This window comes from Leucoraja erinacea, chromosome 2 (assembly GCF_028641065.1).
Source record: "Leucoraja erinacea ecotype New England chromosome 2, Leri_hhj_1, whole genome shotgun sequence".
NCBI lineage: Eukaryota > Metazoa > Chordata > Chondrichthyes > Rajiformes > Rajidae > Leucoraja > Leucoraja erinaceus.
The window spans coordinates 75,294,720-75,314,876 of NC_073378.1; the positions used below are offsets into that span (position 1 = coordinate 75,294,720).

A 20,157-nucleotide genomic window follows, 5' to 3' on the forward strand; every position below is an offset into this window, starting at 1 on the left:
TTCATTGCCATAGAAGGCTGTGGAGGCTGTCATTGGATATTTTAAAAGCAGAGATAGATAGATTCTTGATTATAGAAGTATAGAAAATAGGTGCAGGAGTAGGCCATTCGGCCCTTCGAGCCTGCATCGCCATTCAATATGATCATGGCTGATCATCCAACTCAGTATCCTGTACCTGCTTTCTCTCCAGACCCCCTGATCCCTTTGGCCACAAGGGCCACATCTAACTACCTCTTAAATATAGCCAATGAACTGGCCTCAACTACATTGGATTAGTACTGATGTCAGGGGATAGGGGGAAAGGCAAGAGAGTGGGGTTAGGAAGGAGAGAGAGAGATCAGCCATGATTGAATGGTGGAGTAGACTAGTTGGTCCGAATGGCCTAATTCTGCTCCTATCACATGAGCATGACATTTTCGCCACCTCCAAAAGACACCTTTATATCTTGATTAAGAAAGCTTTTTTGGACACATTTAATAAATTCTACCCCATCCATGCCCTTTACATTATGGATGATCTCGTTAATATAAAGAAAATTGAAACCTCTCACTAATACGATCCTATTACTTTCACAGCTATCTGCAACCTCCCTACACATTGTTTCCTCTGATTTACGCTGACGATTGTGAGGCCTATAATATTATCGCATTAATGTAATTATTCCCTATTTCTATGTTCTATCCATATAGCCTCACTGGATGATTCTCAGAGAATATCCTTTCTGATACTTAGTTACTGTATGTCCTCCCTATCAAATAGGCACCCCCTGTTTCCTCCTCTATCTCTATGTGATGCATCTCTATCACATCTGTAGTATCTATACCCTGGAATATTGAGGTGCCATCCATGCCCTTCTCTCAACCATGTTTCTGTTACAGCTATAATAAAAAAACTACGTTAAAACTTAGAATAGAGTGGTATGGATCAGGTGCAGGCAGATGAGATTAGCATCATCTTCGACACAGACATTGTAAACTGAAGGCCGTGTACCCATGCTGTACATTTTCTATGTTATACAGTGCTGTCCATAATGTTTAGGACAAAGACACATCATTCATTTATTGGCCTCTGTACTCCACAATTTGAGATTTGTAATAGAAAAAAAATCACATGGTTAAAGTGCACATTGTCAGATTTTATTAAAGGCCATTTTTATACATTTTGGTTTCACCATGTAGAAATTACAGCTGTGTTTATACATAGTCCCCCCCCCATTTCAGGGCACCATAATGTTTGGGACACATGGCTTCACATGCGTCTGTAATTGCTCAGGTGTGTTTAAATGCCTCCTTAATGCAGGTATTAATGAAGCACCTAGTCTTCCTTCCAGTCTTTCCATCATCTTTGGAAACTTTTATTGCTGTTTATCAACATGAGGACCAAAGTTGTGCAATGAAAGTCAAATAAGCCATTATGATACTGAGAAACAAGAATAAAACTGTTAGAGATATCAGGCAAACCTTAGGCTTACCAAAAGCAACTGTTTGGAACATCATTAAGAAGAAAGAGAGCACTGGTGAGCTTACCAATCACAAAGGGAATTGCAGGCCAAGGAAGACCTCCACAGCTGATGACAGAAGAATTATCACTATAATAAAGGAAAATCCCCAAACATCTGTCCGACAGATCAGAAACAACTCTTCAGGAGATAGGTGTGGATTTGTCAATGACCATTGTCTGCAGAAGACTTCAAGAACAGAAATACAGAGGCTACACTGCAAGATGCAACCAACTGGTTAGCTGCAAAAAATATGATGGCCAGGTTATAGTTTACCAAGAGGTGCTTAAATGAGCAACCACAGTTCTGGAAAAAGGTCTTGTGGACCAAACAAATGCCTCAAAACTAATTAGCTGGCGTTTCATGCTACAGCAAGACAATGATCCCAAACCTACTGCTAAAGCAACAAAGGAGTTTTTCAAAGCTAAAAAATGGTAATTCTTGAGTGGCCAAGTCAATCACCCGATCTGAACCCAATTGAACATGCCTTTTATATGCTGAAGAGAAAACTGAAGGTGCCTAGCCCCCAAAACAAATATAGGCTAAAGATGGCTGCAATACAGGCCTGGCAGAGCATCACCAGAGAAGACACCCAGCAACTGGTGATGTCCATGAATCGCAGACTTCAAGCAGTCATTGCATGCAAAGGATATGCAACAAAATACAAAACATGACTACTTTAATTCACATGACATTGCTGTGTCCCAAACATTATGGTGCCCTGAAATGGGGGGACTATGTATAAACACTGCTGCAATTTATACATGTTGAAACCAAAATGTATAAAAATGGCTTTTATTAAAATCTGACCATGTGCACTTTAACCACATGTGATTTTTTCTATTACAAATCTCAAATTGTGGAGTACAGAGGCAAATAAATAAATTATGGGTCTTTGTCCCAAACATTATGTAGGGCACTGTATAGTCTGTGAAATTATTATAGAGGTGATCTGCTGATCAGATTGCAACAGAAAGGGACTCCAAGAAATAAGGAGATGTTTTTTTATTTTTTTAAGATGGCTATTTTAGCCTCCCCCTTTGTGGTTGCCTCTGCCAAACACCTCAGTATGAAGGTCCAGAAATTGGAAAGGTTGCTGGTCTCCGGAAATAAAAATTGTTGGGGAGGTTTCAAGCATCATAATGACAATTATACGTCACTATCCATGAAATTAGGTAGACTTTATAACCTGGTTACATCCAAATGTTGGATTTAGTACCACCTCCTGAAATTACTGACTAAGGAAGATAGTTACTGAAAAGATATTTTAAAATTGCTTGCATATACAGCTAAGCCTGTGCAGCATACAATAACATTAGCAATCAGCGCAAAAATGTGGCCAGATTCTCTGCAGATTATATCCTTTTGTTTTCCTCATTCTTAATAAACTCATTACACATATCCTTTCATTATCAAGCCAAGAGGCTTTCAATGCCTCTTGGCTTGAGGAATATGTTCTAACTTAAGCATTATTTATCATTTGGACCTGGCACAAATAATAAAGACAGAAATGAAAACAGCCTGAAGGCAAGTGAAGGCCATTGAGAGCCAGAGATTTCAAATGGTTGATTGACATTAATCCATATTATTAAGAATGATGCTAGATTACTTATAGTGCATTAAAGGTTGATGATATCATCCAATAAGCATGTTCATGTCATCAGAGTAGATTTAGGATCATCGAGTCTACTCCCCCATTCAATCATGACTAATCTTTCTTTCCCTCTCAACTCCATTCTCTTGTCTTCTCTGCATAACCTTTAACAGCCTTACTGATCAAAAATCTGTCAATCTCCGCTTTAAAAATACGCAATGACGGCCTCCACAATTGTCTGTGGCAATGAATTCCACAGATTCACCACCCTCTGACTAAAGGACTTCTTCCCCATCTCTTTTCTAAAGGTACGTCCTTTTATTTGGTGGCTTTTGGTCCTAGACTCTCCCACTAGTGAAAACATCATCTCCAGAGAATTGCTATCAAAAGTGCTACCCTTATCCAAGCACTCATACACCTCATCTCTGTGAGGCCATAAATAGGACAGTAGTTTTAATGCGCTCCTGACAATGACATAGAGGCAGGAAGGAGAATATTTAAATTACATTTTCTAATTTTTACATTTTTGCATATTACGTCTTGCAGTAATCTGCTGAATTGGTCATGGAGATTCAGCGACATGTACTGTTGTTTATTCCCTTCCTTCCTGTCAACAGTTTTAGTTAGCTTCCTATTGATAATCATTTGGGGTTTGGCATTGCAGTATTCTTGCTATAATACTTATCCATGCTAAAAACCATCCACTGCGTGCAGATATCCACTTTCAGAGCTAGCACTGCCCGCCATTTGTTTTTAATCACACAAGTTTGCAATAGCTGAACATGTCTTTTGCACACCCTTATAGTTTCTGCCAGCACATATGTCTATTTGCCTTAATTTTCCTACCTCCGCAGATAAGTTACTGGATTGAGATACACATTATCAGTGGGCATCCTCATTGGACAAATTACTGATAAATATGAAGCACAATAGCCAACATTGACTTTTGCTGGATTGCATTTGCAGTTGCTCCTCACATAAAACTAGGAGCCATAAAGCCATACAACATGGAAACAGGCCCTTCGGCCCAACTTGCTGATGCCGACCAAGACCTGCCCATGTTTGGTTCATGTCCTTCTAAGCCTTTCCTGTTCAAATGTCTTTTAAATGTTGTTCTAATGCCTGTCACACCTATCTCCTCTGGCAGCTCGTTCTGTATCCCCACCACCTTCTGTGTGAACAGGTTGCCCTTCAGGTTTCTAATAAATCTATCATAAACCGATTATCTCTGGTGCTTGATTCCCCTTCTCTGGGTAAGACTGTGCGTTTACCATATCTATTCCCCTCTTGATCATATATACCCTCTATAAGATCAGCCTCAGCCTCCTAGTCTCCAGAGAATAAAGTCCGTATCTGCCCAACGTCTCCCTATAGCTCAAGACCTCAAGTTCTGACAACATCATTGTAAAGCTTCTCTGCACTCATTCTAGCTTAACAACATCCTTCCTATAGCAGGGTGAACCCACTACTCTAAATGTAGCCTCACCAATATCTTGTACAACTTCTACTCAACCTAACCCAACTTCCATACTCACTACCCTTACTAATGAAGGCCAATGTACCAAAAGCTTTTTTGACAACCCGATCTACCTATGACACAACTTGCAAGGAATAATGTACCTGCACTCCTAGATTCTTCTGCTCCACAACACTCCTGAGGGCCCTGCCATTCCCTGTAAAGGCTATGCCCTTATTTAACTTCCAAAAATGCAGTGCCTCGCATGAGAATTCTGTTCTATCCACAAGAAATAAATCAGTTTCACATCCAGCCAAGAACTTCATTGGCAATCTAAAAAGCTTGGATTTTTCGTGTTCACCTTTGTGTGGAAAACAACTTAAGATCCCCAGCAAGTATAGACTATAGGAATAAGTGGTTTGCAAGGTGTGGATCCATTTCCTTTCAGTTTAAACTATACAACCTAATTTTTCTTGAGTTAATTAATGGAAACCTACTTGCATATGCAACTGTTTGATAAAATAGGCCAATGTCAGCAAGGATCTTTGAAGGGGAAATGCTTTGGAATTCTTTGAGAAAGTAAATAACAGGATGGACAAAGGAGAGTCAGTGGATGTTGTTTACCTGAAGGCCTTTGATAAAGCACGTGAGGCAGCTAAAGAAGATGAGAGCCCATTAGCGGGATGATACTAGCCTGGACAGAAGGTTGGCCGAATGGCAGAAGGCAAAGAGTGGCAATAAAGGGGTCTTTATGTGGTTGGTTGCCCATAACTAGAGATGTTCTGCAGGGGTCGGTGTTGGGGCTGCTACTATTCATGTAGTATATAAATGATTTTGATGAAACAATTGAAGGCTTTGTGGTCAAGTTTGCGAATGATAAGATAGGAGGAGGAGCAGGTAGTGTGGAGGAGGCAGGTACTCTGCAGAAGGACTTGGTCAGGCTGGGAGTGCGGGCAAATAAAATTGCAGATGGAATACAGTATAGCAAAGTGTGCAGCCATGCATAGACTATTTTCTAAATAGGAAGAGGATTCAGAAATCAGAGAAAAATCTATCCACACTTTATAGCTCTGTGAATCTATGATTCTAATCTAAAACCAAATTCTTAGAGATAATGTAGAATAATAAAATGTACAGATAATTCAATAACATTTATTAAGCAAAATTATACAAAAATGTTGGGCTGCATATCTTGATTCTACATAAACTTACACTAAAACTATGAGCGAAAAGCAAAAGTGCAGATCGTAGACATCTGAAAATATTTAGATGTTTACTCAAAATATTTAGCAGGCCAGGTGCTGTATGTGGAGTGTGTATCAGGGGCTTTCATTAGAACTAGGTAATGTTAGAAATCAAAAATGTTTTAAAATACAGAGAAGGGGAAGGATGAGTCCAAAAGAGATTGAATGACAAGGCATACAATGTCAGTCAATAAACTTCAGCTTATTTGAGCTGATCAGCTTCGTGCGATTTAGTCATAGTCATCGTGACATGGAGCATGGAAAGAGACCCTTCGGCCCAACTTGCTCATGCTGACCAAGATATCCCATCTACAATAGTTTCACCTGCCATATGCCTCTAAACCTCCCCAATCCAAGTAACTGTCCAAATATCTTTTAAATATTGTTATAGTACTTGCCTCAACTACTTTCTCTGGCAGCTCGTTCCATATACTCACCATTCTCTGTGTTAATATGTTGCTCCTCGGATTCTTATTAAATCTTTCCCCTGTCACCTTAAACCTATATCTTCTGGTTCTTTATTTCTCTACCCTGGGTAAAAGACATGATCGTATACACCTCTTTCAGATCCCCCCTCAGCCCCCTGCAAGCCAAGGAATAAAGTTTTAGCCCACCTCGCCTCTCCCTAGGTCTCAGGCCCTCAAGTCCTAGCACCATCCTCGTAAATCCGCTCTGCACCCTTTTCAGCTAAACAACATCTTCCCAATAGCAAGGTGACCAAAACTGAACACAATACCCCAAATGTGGCCTCGTCAATGTCTTGTACCATTGCAACACATCCCAATTTTTATACTCATTACTTTGGCTGATGAAGGACAATGTGCCAAAACCCTCCTTGACCACCCTATCTACCTGCGACACCACTTTCAAGGAACTATGTACCGGCACTCCTAGATGGCTCTGCTCGACAACACTTCCCATCAATGTGAGGGTCCTACCTTTGTTTGACTTCTCAAAATGCAACACCTCGCACTTATCTACATTAAACTCCAGTAACCATTCCTCAGCCCAGTTGCCCAAGTGATCAAGATCTTACTGTAATATCCGATAAAAGTCTTCACTAAGCCCTTTAGTGTCATCTGTAAACTTACTAATCATGCCTTGTGCATTCTCATGCAAATCATTGATCTTAACCACTAAATCCCCTGTCCCACTTAGGAAACTTGAACGGAAACCTCTGGCGATCCGTGAGGTTCCCGGAGGTTTTTGTCACTCTCCCTAATGGTCGAAAGTGGTTTCCGCGTAGTCGAGCTTCTTCTGTTCCAGTGATTATTTCAAAAAATTCAAAACCGGTCTCGACTAAAAATAGGTTTCCGTTTTTAAAATCGGTAATTTTTTATTTGAAGCCGGTTGCGAAGCTAGTTGAAGGTGGTTACTGGAGGTTGCAGGTAGTGGAAGGTAAGACCTCCCTGGTGGAATAAAACTGGGTGAAAAAAAGGTTAATATTAACATAAGCATGTGACCTCTGTCACTCCTGGGCGTGCTCAATCATAGTTGAAGAGTTCTTTTAGCAGAGAAAAGTTGTTTTTTCTTACAATAAAATGCCTCCCAGTTTGTTTAAAAAAAAAAATCATTCTGAACCATGAGAGCAGGGAAGGAACAAGTTAGGTGGATGTTACTAAAAGTACCTACTGCTGTCAGCAACAGCCCTTTTGCTTCATCAGCCTTTCAAGAAAGGCAGAAGGGAAAGCACAAGGGTGAAGAGGAAGCAGAAGAGGTGTCAGTGGGTGAAGCCCTTCTTGCAAAGAAGATTGATGCTTGGACAGTATGATAACCTGATGAATGTGCTGCAAGAGGAGGATTTGTCTGCATTTAAAAACTTTCTACGAATCACACCCGAGCTGTTTAATGAGCTGAAAGAAACTGTGGGTCCCCTGCTGGAAATAAAGGAGACCAATATGAGGAAGCCACTGGAACCAGGACTGCGCCTAGCCATCACACTCCGCTATTTGGCATCAGGGGATTCTTACAAGAGCCTCAGCTACAACTTTCTTGTAGCCCACAACACTATCAGTAAGATTTTACGAGAGACCTGTGAAGCAATCATTGACATATATGGGGATAATGTGATCGACTGCCCCAGAATACCAAATGATGTTCTGTGTGATGAAAGGCTGATGAAGCAAAAGGGCTGCTGCTGACAGCAGTAGATGTACTTTTAGTAACATCCACCTAACTTGTTCCTTCCCTGCTCTCATGGTTCAGAATTATTATTTTTTTAAACCTGGGACAAAAAAATTACCGATTTTTAAAACGGCAACCTATTTTTAGTCGAGGCCGGTTTTGAATTTTTTTAAATAATCGCCGGAACATAGAAGAAGCTCGACTACGCGGAAACCACTTACGACCATTAGGGAGAGTGACAAAAACCTCCGGGAACCTCACGGAAACCTTGGGTGGGGCGTAAGGTCTCCAGAGGTTTCCGTTCAGGTTTCCTAAGTGTGACAGGGGCTTTACAGCAATGGGCGCAGCACCGACTCCTGAAGCATACCACTAGTCACAGGCCTACGGTCCAAAAAAAACCTTCCACCATCACCTTTTGAAGAAGGGTCCCGACCCGAAGCATCACCCAACCTTTTTCTCCAGAGATGTTGCCTGACCCACTGAATTACTCCAGGGTTTTGTGTCTATCTACCATCACCCTCTGCTAATCCAGTCGGCTAGCCCTCACTGGATCCCACATGAAATAACTTTCCAGAGCAGCATACCATGCAGGTAAGTTCATTTTATAAGTATAAACAAGTAAAGAAACATCACAATTTTTCTCCCCACAGGACCATAAACAATAAATGCCATGGAGCGACAACTCCAAAAACACTTAGATGATTTTTTTCGGCGACTGTCATAGCCTTAGCAGGTAGCCGAAAACAGCCGACTGGACCCCCTGTACGATAATATCTACAACAAGTTACCTCCTAGTCGACGGCAAGCTACCGACAACCGGCGACCCATGGGATGTCCACCTACGACAACCTATGTCCACCCGCGACAAGCTACGACAAGGTAAGATAATTCAGTCGCCAGTACCTGTCGCCGGTTGATGTAGGTCGTCGCCAATGGAATTCACCGAAGTCAGCACCGGCAACAACCTACGTCACCCTGGCGGTAGCGCTACCTCAGGCTACAATCGTTGGTGTCAAGCCCATGGGCACCAACTGTCACCGAAAAGTTTTGAACATTTCAAAATCCAGCGGTGACCAGAAAAAAGGTACGATTCTTTGGGTGACTGAGGAGACCATACAGGTGTCACCCCGGCAACCATGTGGCGACAGCCTAGTCACCTAAAAAATAGGCTAAGTGGGACAGGGGCATCAGACAGATATTCCAGCGCAATTATAATGGGTGACTTCAATCTACATATAGATTGGGTGAATCAAACTGGCAGGGGTGCTGAGGAAGAGGATTTCTTGGAATGTATGCGGGATAGTTATCTAAATCAACATGTAGAGGAACCAACGAGAGAGCTGGCTATTTTAGACTGGGTATTGAGTAATGAGGAAGGGTTAGTTAGTAGTCTGGTTGTGCGTGGCCCCTTGGGCAAGAGTGACCATAATATGGTTGAGTTCTTCATTAGGATGGAGAGTGACATTGTTAATTCAGAAACAATGGTTTTGAACTTAAAGAAAGGTAACTTTGAGGGTATGAGACGTGAATTGGCCAAGATTGACTGGCAATTAATTCTAAAAGGGTTGACGGTGGATATGCAATGAAAGGCATTTAAAGACTGCATGGATGAACTACAAAAATTGTTCATCCCAGTTTGGCAAAAGAATAAATCAGGGAAGGTAGTGCATCCATGGATAACAAGGGAAATCAGGGATAGTATCAAAGCAAAGGATGATGCGTACAAACTAGCCAGAAAAAGCAGCGTACCGGAGGACTGGGAGAAATTCAGAGACCAGCAGAGGAGGACGAAGGGCTTAATTAGGAAAGGAAAAATGGATTATGAAAGAAAACTGGCAGGGAACATAAAAACTGACTGCAAAAGTTTTTATAGATATGTGAAAAGAAAGAGATTAGTTAAAACAAATGTAGGTCCCTTGCAGTCAGAAACAGGTGAGTTGATCATGGGGAACCAGGATATGGCGGACCAATTGAATAACTACTTTGGTTCCGTCTTCACTAAGGAAGACATAAATGATCTGCCGGAAATAGCAGGGGCCCGCGGGTCAAAGGAGGTGGAGGAATTGAGTGAAATCCAGGTTAGTCGGGAAGTGGTGTTGGGTAAATTGAATGGATTAAAGGCCGATAAATCCCCAGGGCCAGATAGGCTGCATCCCAGAGTACTTAAGGAAGTAGCTCCAGAAATAGTGGATGCATTAGTAATAATCTTTCAAAACTCTTTAGATTCTGGAGTAGTTCCAGAGGATTGGCGGGTAGCAAACGTAACCCCACTTTTTAAGAAGGGAGAGAGAGAGAAAACGGGGAATTACAGACAGTTAGCCTAACATCGGTAGTGGGGAAACTGCTAGAGTCAGTTATTAAAGATGGGATAGCAGCACATTTGGAAAGTGGTGAAATCATTGGACAAAGTCAGCATGGATTTACGAAAGGTAAATCATGTCTGACGAATCTTATAGAATTTTTCGAGGATGTAACTAGTAGCGTGGATAGGGGGGAGAACCAGTGGATGTGGTGTATCTGGACTTCCAGAAGGCTTTCGACAAGGTCCCACATAAGAGATTAGTATACAAACTTAAAGCACATGGCATTGGGGGTTCAGTATTGATGTGGATAGAGAACTGGCTGGCAAACAGGAAGCAAAGAGTAGGAGTAAACGGGTCCTTTTCACAATGGCAGGCAGTGACTAGTGGGGTACCGCAAGGCTCAGTACTGGGACCCCAGCTATTTACAATATATATTAATGATCTGGATGAGGGAATTGAAGGGAATATCTCCAAGTTTGCGGATGACACTAAGCTGGGGGGGCAGTGTTAGGTGTGAGGAGGATACTAGGAGACTGCAAGGTGACTTGGATAGGCTAGGTGAGTGGGCAAATGTTTGGCAGATGCAGTTTAATGTGGATAAATGTGAGGTTATCCATTTTGGTGGCAAAAAAAGGGGAAAGCAGATTATTATCTAAACGGTGGCCGATTGGGAAAGGGGGAGATGCAGCGAGACCTGGGTGTCATGGTACACCAGTCATTGAAGGTAGGCATGCAGGTGCAGCAGGCAGTGAAGAAAGCGAATGGTATGTTAGCTTTCATAGCCAGAGGATTTGAGTATAGGAGCAAGGAGGTTCTACTGCAGTTGTACAGGGTCTTGGTGAGACCACACCTGGAGTATTGCGTGCAGGTTTGGTCTCCAAATCTGAGGAAGGACATTATTGCCATAGAGGGAGTGCAGAGAAGGTTCACCAGACTGATTCCTGGGATGTCAGGACTGTTATACGAAGAAAGACTGGATAGACTTGGTTTATACTCTCTAGAATTTAGGAGATTGAGAGGGGATCCTATAGAAACTTACAAAATTCTTAAGGGGTTGGACAGGCTAGATGCAGGAAGATTGTTCCCGATGTTGGGGAAGTCCAGGACAAGGGGTCACAGCTTAAGGATAAGGGGGAAATCCTTTAAAACCGAGATGAGGAGAACTTTTTTCACACAGTGGTGAATCTCTGGAACTCTCTGCCACAGAGGGTAGTTGAGGCCAGTTCATTGGCTATATTTAAGAGGTAGTTAGATGTGGCCCTTGTGGCCAAGGGGATCAGAGGGCATGGAGAGAAGGCAGGTACGGGATACTGAGTTGGATGATCAGCCATGATCATATTAAATGGCGGTGCAGGCTCGAAGGGCCGAATGGCCTACTCCTGCACCTAATTTCTATGTTTCTATGTTTCTATTAGTTACCTGAAATCCACGCATTCTCTGGAAGTGGGCCATTGTGTCACTGATGGTGTACACTCGAACATGCCCCATGTGGAGCTTCCCAGAAGGATATGGGAACATGGAAAGCACATAACACTTTGGCTTTGATTTCTGGGAAGAAAATAAAAATGATCTATAAATTATTAAACAACAGTAATTCAGCACTAAGCTTATGATCATTCACTAGAGCATATGTTATTTTTCCAATGGAAATTAGGAATGGAATGTAGATTAAATAGCTACCACATAATAATGAAGCTGCTTCTGGCAATTTATTGTATACCTAGTTAAGTTGGGGCACCTCAGCAGATAACACTTCAGTCACAATTTTTATTTCCAAATAAAAATCCATAAGACACATAAACAGATATAATATTCAATTCAAAACAAAGTCAAACACAACTTAAAATGAACTTAAATCCCACACATTTGTAATTTGTAATTTTATTTATTTATGGGACTGTGCATATTAATAAACATTTACATGTAATACGCAAGATTGTAGCCAGTAGCTAATTTCCATCTTTAGTCCCTCTGGTAAACAGATCACAACACAATCAATCGATAAGAGAAGAGACAAAACAGAAGTCAAAAACAAAACAAAACAAACAATAAAGTAAAAAAGTAACAATAAAAGAGTATCATAGGATAATGTTAAGGTAGATTATGATTGCAGTTTTGATTTTGCAGTAACCATGTTTTTAGATGTTTGGTAAATGAGGTAAGGGTTGGCAGATCCCGTATGACGCATGGTATCTCGTTCCAGGTCTGCGATGCACGATATGAAAATACTGACTGCCCAAAGACACTTTTCCTAAACGGGACTATACAATCACCCCTGGAGGCTGCTCTTGTCGACCTATTTGTGTTTTTCTTTATGAAGTCCTTTAACGGAGGTGGGGCTAGTCCACGGAGGATTTTGTAAACCAAAATCAAGTCCGAATATTTTATTACATTTTCCCAGCTCAGCAGATCAAATTTCTTCAGGATGTTACAGTGATGGTACATTCTGGGCTTTTTGTCAAGAGTTTTTAGGGCTTGTTTATAAGCAATTTCAACAGGCTTTAGTGTGGACTTACATGCCAGTGACCAAGTTGTTATACAGTAGGTCATGTATGGCACAATCATTGCATTAAAATATAGTTTGGCTGAATCAATAGTTAAATTATTTCTAATATATCTAAAATTGGACAAATTAAATTTAATTAAATTTACTGTTCTTTTCACCTGTTGCTTGAAACAGAGCTGTGAATCGATCACGATTCCTAAATATTTTAACTCATGTACAATTTAAAGTTTTGTTCCATGTACAAACACATCAGGATCTCCATCAGTACTTGCCTTTTTGGAGAAAAACATACAGACAGTCTTTGACACATTAAGATGTAGATCAGAAAACTGCAACCAGTTTGACACATTAATCATAGCAGCTGATAGGTCTTGTGCAGCTTGATGTTTCTTTTTGGCATGTACGTACACAACTGCATCGTCAGCATACATCTGGCAAGTTACATTTGATGTACAGCTACTTGGTAGATCATTAATGTACAGACTGAATAATAGCGGTCCCAAGATTGAACCTTGAGGTACACCAAGTGGGTTTTTAGAAGTTGCAGATTTACTGTTGTGCACTCTAACACATGTTCTGTTGAAAGGTCATTGATTTAAAATGTTAACTTGAACAAAAAATTAATTAATGATGGAGGTACTGTACTGAATTAGAATGCTGATAAGAGAAACTGTTGAATTCAACACCAAATCAGGAAAGTATCCTGACTGTTTCATTGTGACCTGGAACAGCAGTTCCAACATACAAGTATGCAAGACGTTGCAGGGAGAAATGAACTGAACTCGGTGCCTCATGGACACCGCCCTCCCCACCCTTGAAAGCAGCTACATGAGCCTCATCTACCTTAAGGCGTCAGCATGTACCATTAAGGGCCATGCCACTTCTCGGCGTTACCATCGTCAGACAAGAGGCACAGGAGCCTGAAGTTGCCCACCACCAGGTTCAGGAAAGCTCTCCTACAACTATAATGTTTTTGGAATCAACCTGCACAACCCTAAACCAACCTCATCAAGGAAACCCTATAGACCATCCCGAGCACTACCATGGACTTTCTGTCCCTCTAATTGTGTTTCACAATAATGTCTTGTTTGTTTTTTTGGTCATTTCTTATTACGGTCTTGCAAAATGTTGCATATAATTTATGTATAATTTATGCTTTTGTGTGTTTGCGTCTATGTGCCTGTAATGCTGATGCACATAAGATTTTCATTGTACCTGTACCTCACTGTACGTGCATGACAATAAACTCGCCTTGACTTGTCAAAGTCTCGAAAGATGTAAAGCACCATCAGATTAGATGCAAATCAGCAAAGTGACATAAACTTTCATTGGTTTATAGCTTTATATGGTTTATATGCGCAGAAGGTTAAGGGGGGGGGGACTTGATAGAGGTCTTTAAAATAATGAGAGGGATAGACAGAGTTGATGTGGATCAGCTTTTCCCATTGAGAGTAGGGAAGATTCAAACAAGAGGACATGACTTGAGAATTAAGGGACAGAAGTTTAGGGGTAACATGAGGGGGAACTTCTTTACTCAGAGAGTGGTAGCTGTGTGGAATGAGCTTCCAGTGGAAGTGGTGGAGGCAGGTTTGATTTTATCATTTAAAAATAAATTGGATATATGGACGGGAAAGGAATGGAGGGTTATGGTCTGAGTGCAGATAGATGGGACTAGGGGAAAATAAGTGTTTGGCACGGACTTGAAGGGCCGAGTTGGCCTGTTTTCCGTGCTGTAATTGTTATATGGTTATATGGAACAGTGTCGGACGCCAAGGATCAAGATCAAAATGTAGTGGAAAATTCAAGTGACAGGCACTGGAGGGTCACTTTTGGGGACTGGACAAAGATGTTCGGCAAAGTGGTCACCCAGTCTACATTTCATTTCTCCAATGACCGTAACACCAATATTTGTATTGTTCTCTAACCACCACCCCCATTTTATCTGCAACCAAAATATGTTTTTTTTTGTCAATTTGGCCAAATATAATGGTTCAAATATAATAAATATTTATTCGGATCTTTCTGCGCATCGGATTTGCTGAGTTCTTTGCAGCATCTTTTTTTATAAATTTCTTGTCATATGGATCTTTGTCTTTTACATTGTCACTATCTGGTAACACTCTGGAGAAGAGAGAATTGATAGTTTACACATTGGCAAAACATTCAGCAAAATGGAGAAATTTCAGGACTAGTATGTCACTGTCATCAGTCAGTTATTGTTCATCCACGAGACTCTTAAATCTGTTGACCACTCGTGTTTCTATGCTTTTTCCTCCCTAAATCTCAGTTTGATACATGATTGTGTTTCAAATATACATACAAGTTGGATGTATTTGTAAATACTTACATCAGTTTCAGAAATAATTTGAAATTGCTCCTTTATTCTTGAATGCCAATACTCCTCTACACTTTTCCGTGTTTCAGGTCGATAATCTCTCTCCCATGTCCCTGTTTCACTGTAAATATTTCTGTTACATCCCAGTGCTTGCCTTCCATTTTGTTTCAGTAAACTCTGCCATCCACACAAACGTCTCTCCAAACAGGACGTGGAATGCTTCAGCATCCACGAGGCACGCTTCATCTTCTGTACAAATCAGGTGCCTTCAAGAAAAAAAAAATTATCATAACAGGGAAAAATGCAATCTTACTTTCATGATTAGTCGAGGTAATACCACTGATACATTTATGAGGATATCAAATAAGCAAATTATGGAGAAAGGAACTGAACAAAATTTATGGACAGTTAAAATAAATGTGGACGTACATGGATAGAAAAGGTTTAGAGAGATAAGGGCCTAACTCAAACCAGGGGGACTAGATGTTTAAGGAACCCACTGACTCCCACAGCTATCTGGACTCCACTTCTTTTCACCCTGCTTCCTGTGAGGACTCTATCCCTGACTCCCAATTCCTCCGTCTATACCGCATCTGCACCCAGGATGAGGTGTTCCAGACCAGGGCATCGGCGATGTCCTCATTCTTTAGGGAATGGGGGTTACTCTCTTCTATTATAGATGAGGCACTCACCAGTGTCTTCTCTATATCCCACAGCACTGCTCTTACTCCCCATCCCCCTACTCGTAACAAGGACAGAGTCCCCCTTGTCCTCACCTTCCACCCCATCAGCCGTCGCATACAACATATAATCCTCCGACATTTTCACCAGCTCCAACGGGATTCCACCACTGGTCACATCTTCCCATCTCATCCCCTATCTGCTTTCCGCAGGGACCGTTCCTTCCATAACTCCCTTGTCAATTCGTCCCTTCCTACCCAAACCACCCCCTCCCTGGGTACTTTCCCTTGCAACCACAAGAATTGCTACACTTGTCGCTTTACCTCCCCCCTCGACTCCATCCAAGGACCCAAGCTGTCTTTCCAGGTGAGGCAGAGGTTCACCTTCACCTCCTCCAACCTCATCTACTGTATAGGCTGTTCTAGGTGTCAACTTCTCTGCATTAGCGAGACCAAGCGCAGGCTCGGCGATCGCTTCGCCCAACACCTCCGCTCAGTTCGCACTAACCAACTTGATCTCCCGGTGGCTCAGCACTTCAAGTCCCCCTCCCATTCCGAATCTGATCTTTCTGTCCTGGGCCTCCTCCATTGCCAGAGTGAGGCCCAGCGCAAATTGGAAGAACGTCGCCTCATATTTCGCTTGAGTAGTTTACACCCCAGCGGCATGAACATTGTCTTCTCTAATTTCAGATAGTCCTTGCTTTCTCCCTCCTTCCCCTCCCCCTTCCCAGCTAACCCACAAGCCTACTGTCTCCACCTCTTCCTTTCTTTTTCCCGCCCTCCTTCCCCTCCCCCCAATATCAGCCTGAAGAAGGGTCTCGACCCAAAACTTTGCCTATTCCTTCTCTCCATAGATGCTGCCTCACCTGCCGAGTTCCTCCAGCATTTTTGTCTACCCCAGAGGGACTAGTGTAGTTGAGGCATCTCTGTTAGCATGGGCAAGTTGGATTGAAGGGCCTGTTGCCATGCTGTATAACTATGACATAAAAGATTGACAAAAGAGAAGATTTATGTTGAGCATAATTATCAGATTGAGGTCGGTGGACCATACCAAATGACCAGTTTCTTCACATTAAATTCTTTCTAATTCTGCTTTCACACCCCTGTATCCTGGATCGATCTTTCTGTTTTGCACAAGTATCAACTTATCTAGGTTGAAATACCTTAACACGCTATACATTAAGAAATATCATCTGCATACTGGAAGCATTCAGCAGGTCGGGCAGCATTTCAGATCATAGACCTGTCTTTAGAGCGGAAATGTCATCAGGCATGCATTCTTTATGCAGCGGAAAGTACTGGAGAGAAGAGGGAATATTTGTGGTAGAGCAGATACTGATGCTGTAGAGATAACAATGACCTTAAATGTCATATGGATACAGAAATAAAACAAATTTACAGATTTGTAAGGCCACATGTGTGTGTGTGTGTGTTAAGAGAAAGTAAACAAAATACCTGAAATGAGTAAATTCAATATTGCCCTGATGGTTATAAAATGCATAGGCAAAGCATAGTTTCTGTACTCAAACTTACACTGGGCATCACCAGAGTAACATAGGGCCAAAAACAAATAGGCCAGTGTTAGGTGAAATGGAGAATTAGATTGACAATAAACTGGAATATCAGCCGCCCTTAAAGAGAAACGTTCCATAAAGTATCTGCATTTGGTTTCTCTAACGTTCGGACCTGATCATGAGAATGAAATGCAATCAACTAAAAGAATCTGAGTGAATCGTGCTTTACCTAGAAAGTTTCAGTTGTACTTTAGTTTATTGTCACGTGTACAGAGGTACAATGAAAAACTTATGTCGCATGTTAACCACGTAACCTGGATCATTGAAAAAAAGGGATAAAAGACAGATTTAAACTATCATGTTGCATAGAGAAATGTTCTGGGGGATAATTGGGGGAGATGGAAATGTGGATATGGGAGTCGCAGTGGAAAGGATCGCTTCAAGCATAGGTCAGTCTCCTATCATTTTAATTCCTCATTCTAAACACATTCTGGTCTGTCTTGTGACTTCTATTCATTGCTAGTGATGCCCAACATTACTTGCCATTTTTATCCTGTAGTACTCAGCATTTAATAGAGAATTTAATAATTCCAGAGATAACACTTTTGAACTCATTTTTTGGTGTCATCAACTACTATTTTATTATTACACATAATTATTATTTTTATATTGTTCAGCATCCCATCACAAACATTCCCTCTATCCCTCCACCTATCCCCTATGTAACTTAAAACATCTGTTTTCAGATTTTTCTATTTAATCTATTTATCTATTTAATTTAACTTTGAATCCTGAAATCTGTAAGTGCTAAATTTAGGTGTTGTTCCACACAATTACTTTGAACCTTGGATCTAAAGTTAGATCCAAGGCTGGAGGTCAGAATGGGATGGAAATTAACGTGACAGGCAACTGCAAACTCAGAGTTGCTTTTCAAACATTTGCCGTATTCTTCCTCACAATTGTTATGTTTAGTATTCCGGTGCGAAATGTTACATATACAATACCGGACCTGTGAGCCAAGGGACTGAGTGCAAAATCTAAGTACAGTACTTGCCTTTCCTTAGCACTGACCTTTTGTTGATTTGGCGAGGAGCAGAATCGCTACTCATAGTCCAAGAACTAGCTGGGACGCAAGACAATTATGGGGGAGGCGAGAGGGAGTTGGCAATGAGAAATAAATAAGCAACTCAAATCTCAGGGGCCACAAAAATCCATTTGCTGCTGTGAAATAAAACACAAGAACTGGTTTAATAACCAATTCTCCTTTTCACAGTTGACATTCCCTCTCTTGGTCGTTGTTCTTTGATGTTTTAGCGGGTGTTTTGTGGCGTTTTGTGGCGTTTTGTGCCGTTTTGTGCCGCTTTGCTGCATCAACCACAGACACACCTCACACCTCACCCCCTGGGCGCCGCCATCTTCGCAACAATACTTTATTTAAACCGCTGCCGGAGCACAATCTTTATTGACAGAGGTCGGCCAAGTGCTGGCGCGCAGGCGCGTTGACGGGAACGTTGCGGCGCTGCCGGTCCCAGGGCTGAGCTCACGTGGTCTGGTGCTTCAGTGCAAAGCAAAGATGCTATAGCAGAGCAGCTATAGGATCTTTGGTGCAAAGGTTATCTTTGCTTCAGTGCATCAGGGCGTGCAAAGGAATGCAATGCATATTCGCGATAAAAACTAAACCATGATCCTTTAATATCATAAACTCTTACTTTGTATATGTGTCATCTGGAGAAAGATTTCCAATTGTGTTTCAATATAAGGTTTAGGGTTGTATTTGCTTGGGATGGGGTGTGTATGCTTCCCCAAGCGAAGCATTCTGGTGGTCCTGCAAGTTTGTTGTGAGCTTGACGGAGAACAAGAAGGAGATAATTTAGTAACAATAATCTCTCCGTCAATGTCAGCAAGACGAAGGGGCCAGTTACAGGGCTGCCAACATTGGGTGAGAGTTTTTCTAGTTTTTAGTGTCTATCTTCAGTTTCAACCAGCATCTGCAATTCCTTCCTCCACTATTTGTTAAGCAAAATAGGTCAATAGACAATAGGTCTAGGAGTAAGCCATTCGGCCCTTCGAGCTAGCACCACCATTCATTGAGATCATGGCTGATCATCCCAAATCAGTACCCCGTTCCTATCTTCTCCCCATATCCCCTGACTCCACTATTTTTAAGAGCCCTATCTAGCTCTCTCTTGAAAGCATCCAGAGAACCTGCCTCACCGCCCTCTAAGGCAGAGAATTCCACAGACTCACCACTTCTGTGAGAAAAAGTGTTTCCTCGTCTCCGTTCCAAATTGCTTACTCCTTATTCTTAAACTGTGGCCCCTGGTTCTAGACTCCCCCAACATCGGGAACATGTCTCCTGCCTCTAGCGTGTCCAAACCCTCAGCAATCTTAAATGTTTCGATGAGATACCCTCTCATCCTTATAAACTCCAGAGCCCAGCTGCTCCAGTCTCTCAGCATACGACGGTCCCGCCATCCCGTGAATTAACCTTGTAAACCTACGCGGCCCTCCCTCAATAGCAAGAATGTCCTTCCTTAAATTAGGGGACCAAAACTGCACACAATACTCCAGATGTGGTCTCACTAGGGCTCTGTACAACTGCAGAAGGACCTCTTTGCTCCGATATTCGATTCTTCTTGTTATAATGGCGAACATGCCGTTCGCTTTCTTCACTGCCTGCTGTACCTGCATGCTTACTTTCATAGACTGATGTACAAGGATCCCCAGATCCCGTTGTTCTTCCCCTTTTCCCAACTTGACGCCATTTAGATAGTAACCTCGCATTTATCCGCATTAAAGTTCATCTGCCATGCATCTGCCCAGTCCCCCAACCTGTCCAAGTCACCCTGCATTCTCATAGAATCCTCCTCACAGTTCACACTGCCCCCCAGCTTTGTGTCATC

The 20,157-nt window shown here is 41.8% G+C and overlaps 1 protein-coding gene across 4 annotated transcripts in view; it reads right to left on the reverse strand.

Moving 5' to 3' along the window:
* The window catches only part of lars2 (leucyl-tRNA synthetase 2, mitochondrial), an 86,618-nt gene extending 68,001 nt beyond the window's left edge, over nucleotides 1-18,617 (reverse strand). For 2 of the 4 annotated variants that reach the window (XM_055658747.1, XM_055658774.1), the window contains exons 1-3: nucleotides 18,326-18,617; nucleotides 15,073-15,326; nucleotides 11,639-11,767 (exon numbers count right to left, since the gene is read on the reverse strand). In XM_055658747.1, the coding sequence (XP_055514722.1) occupies nucleotides 11,639-11,767; nucleotides 15,073-15,306 (363 nt within the window). In that variant the 5' untranslated portion in view covers nucleotides 15,307-15,326; nucleotides 18,326-18,617. Of the gene's footprint in view, nucleotides 1-11,638; nucleotides 11,768-15,072; nucleotides 15,327-16,606; nucleotides 16,719-18,308 lie in introns of those variants that run through there. The other 2 variants (XM_055658756.1, XM_055658765.1) reach the window with 2 other exon arrangements.
* Between the last annotated feature and the right edge of the window lie 1,540 nt (nucleotides 18,618-20,157).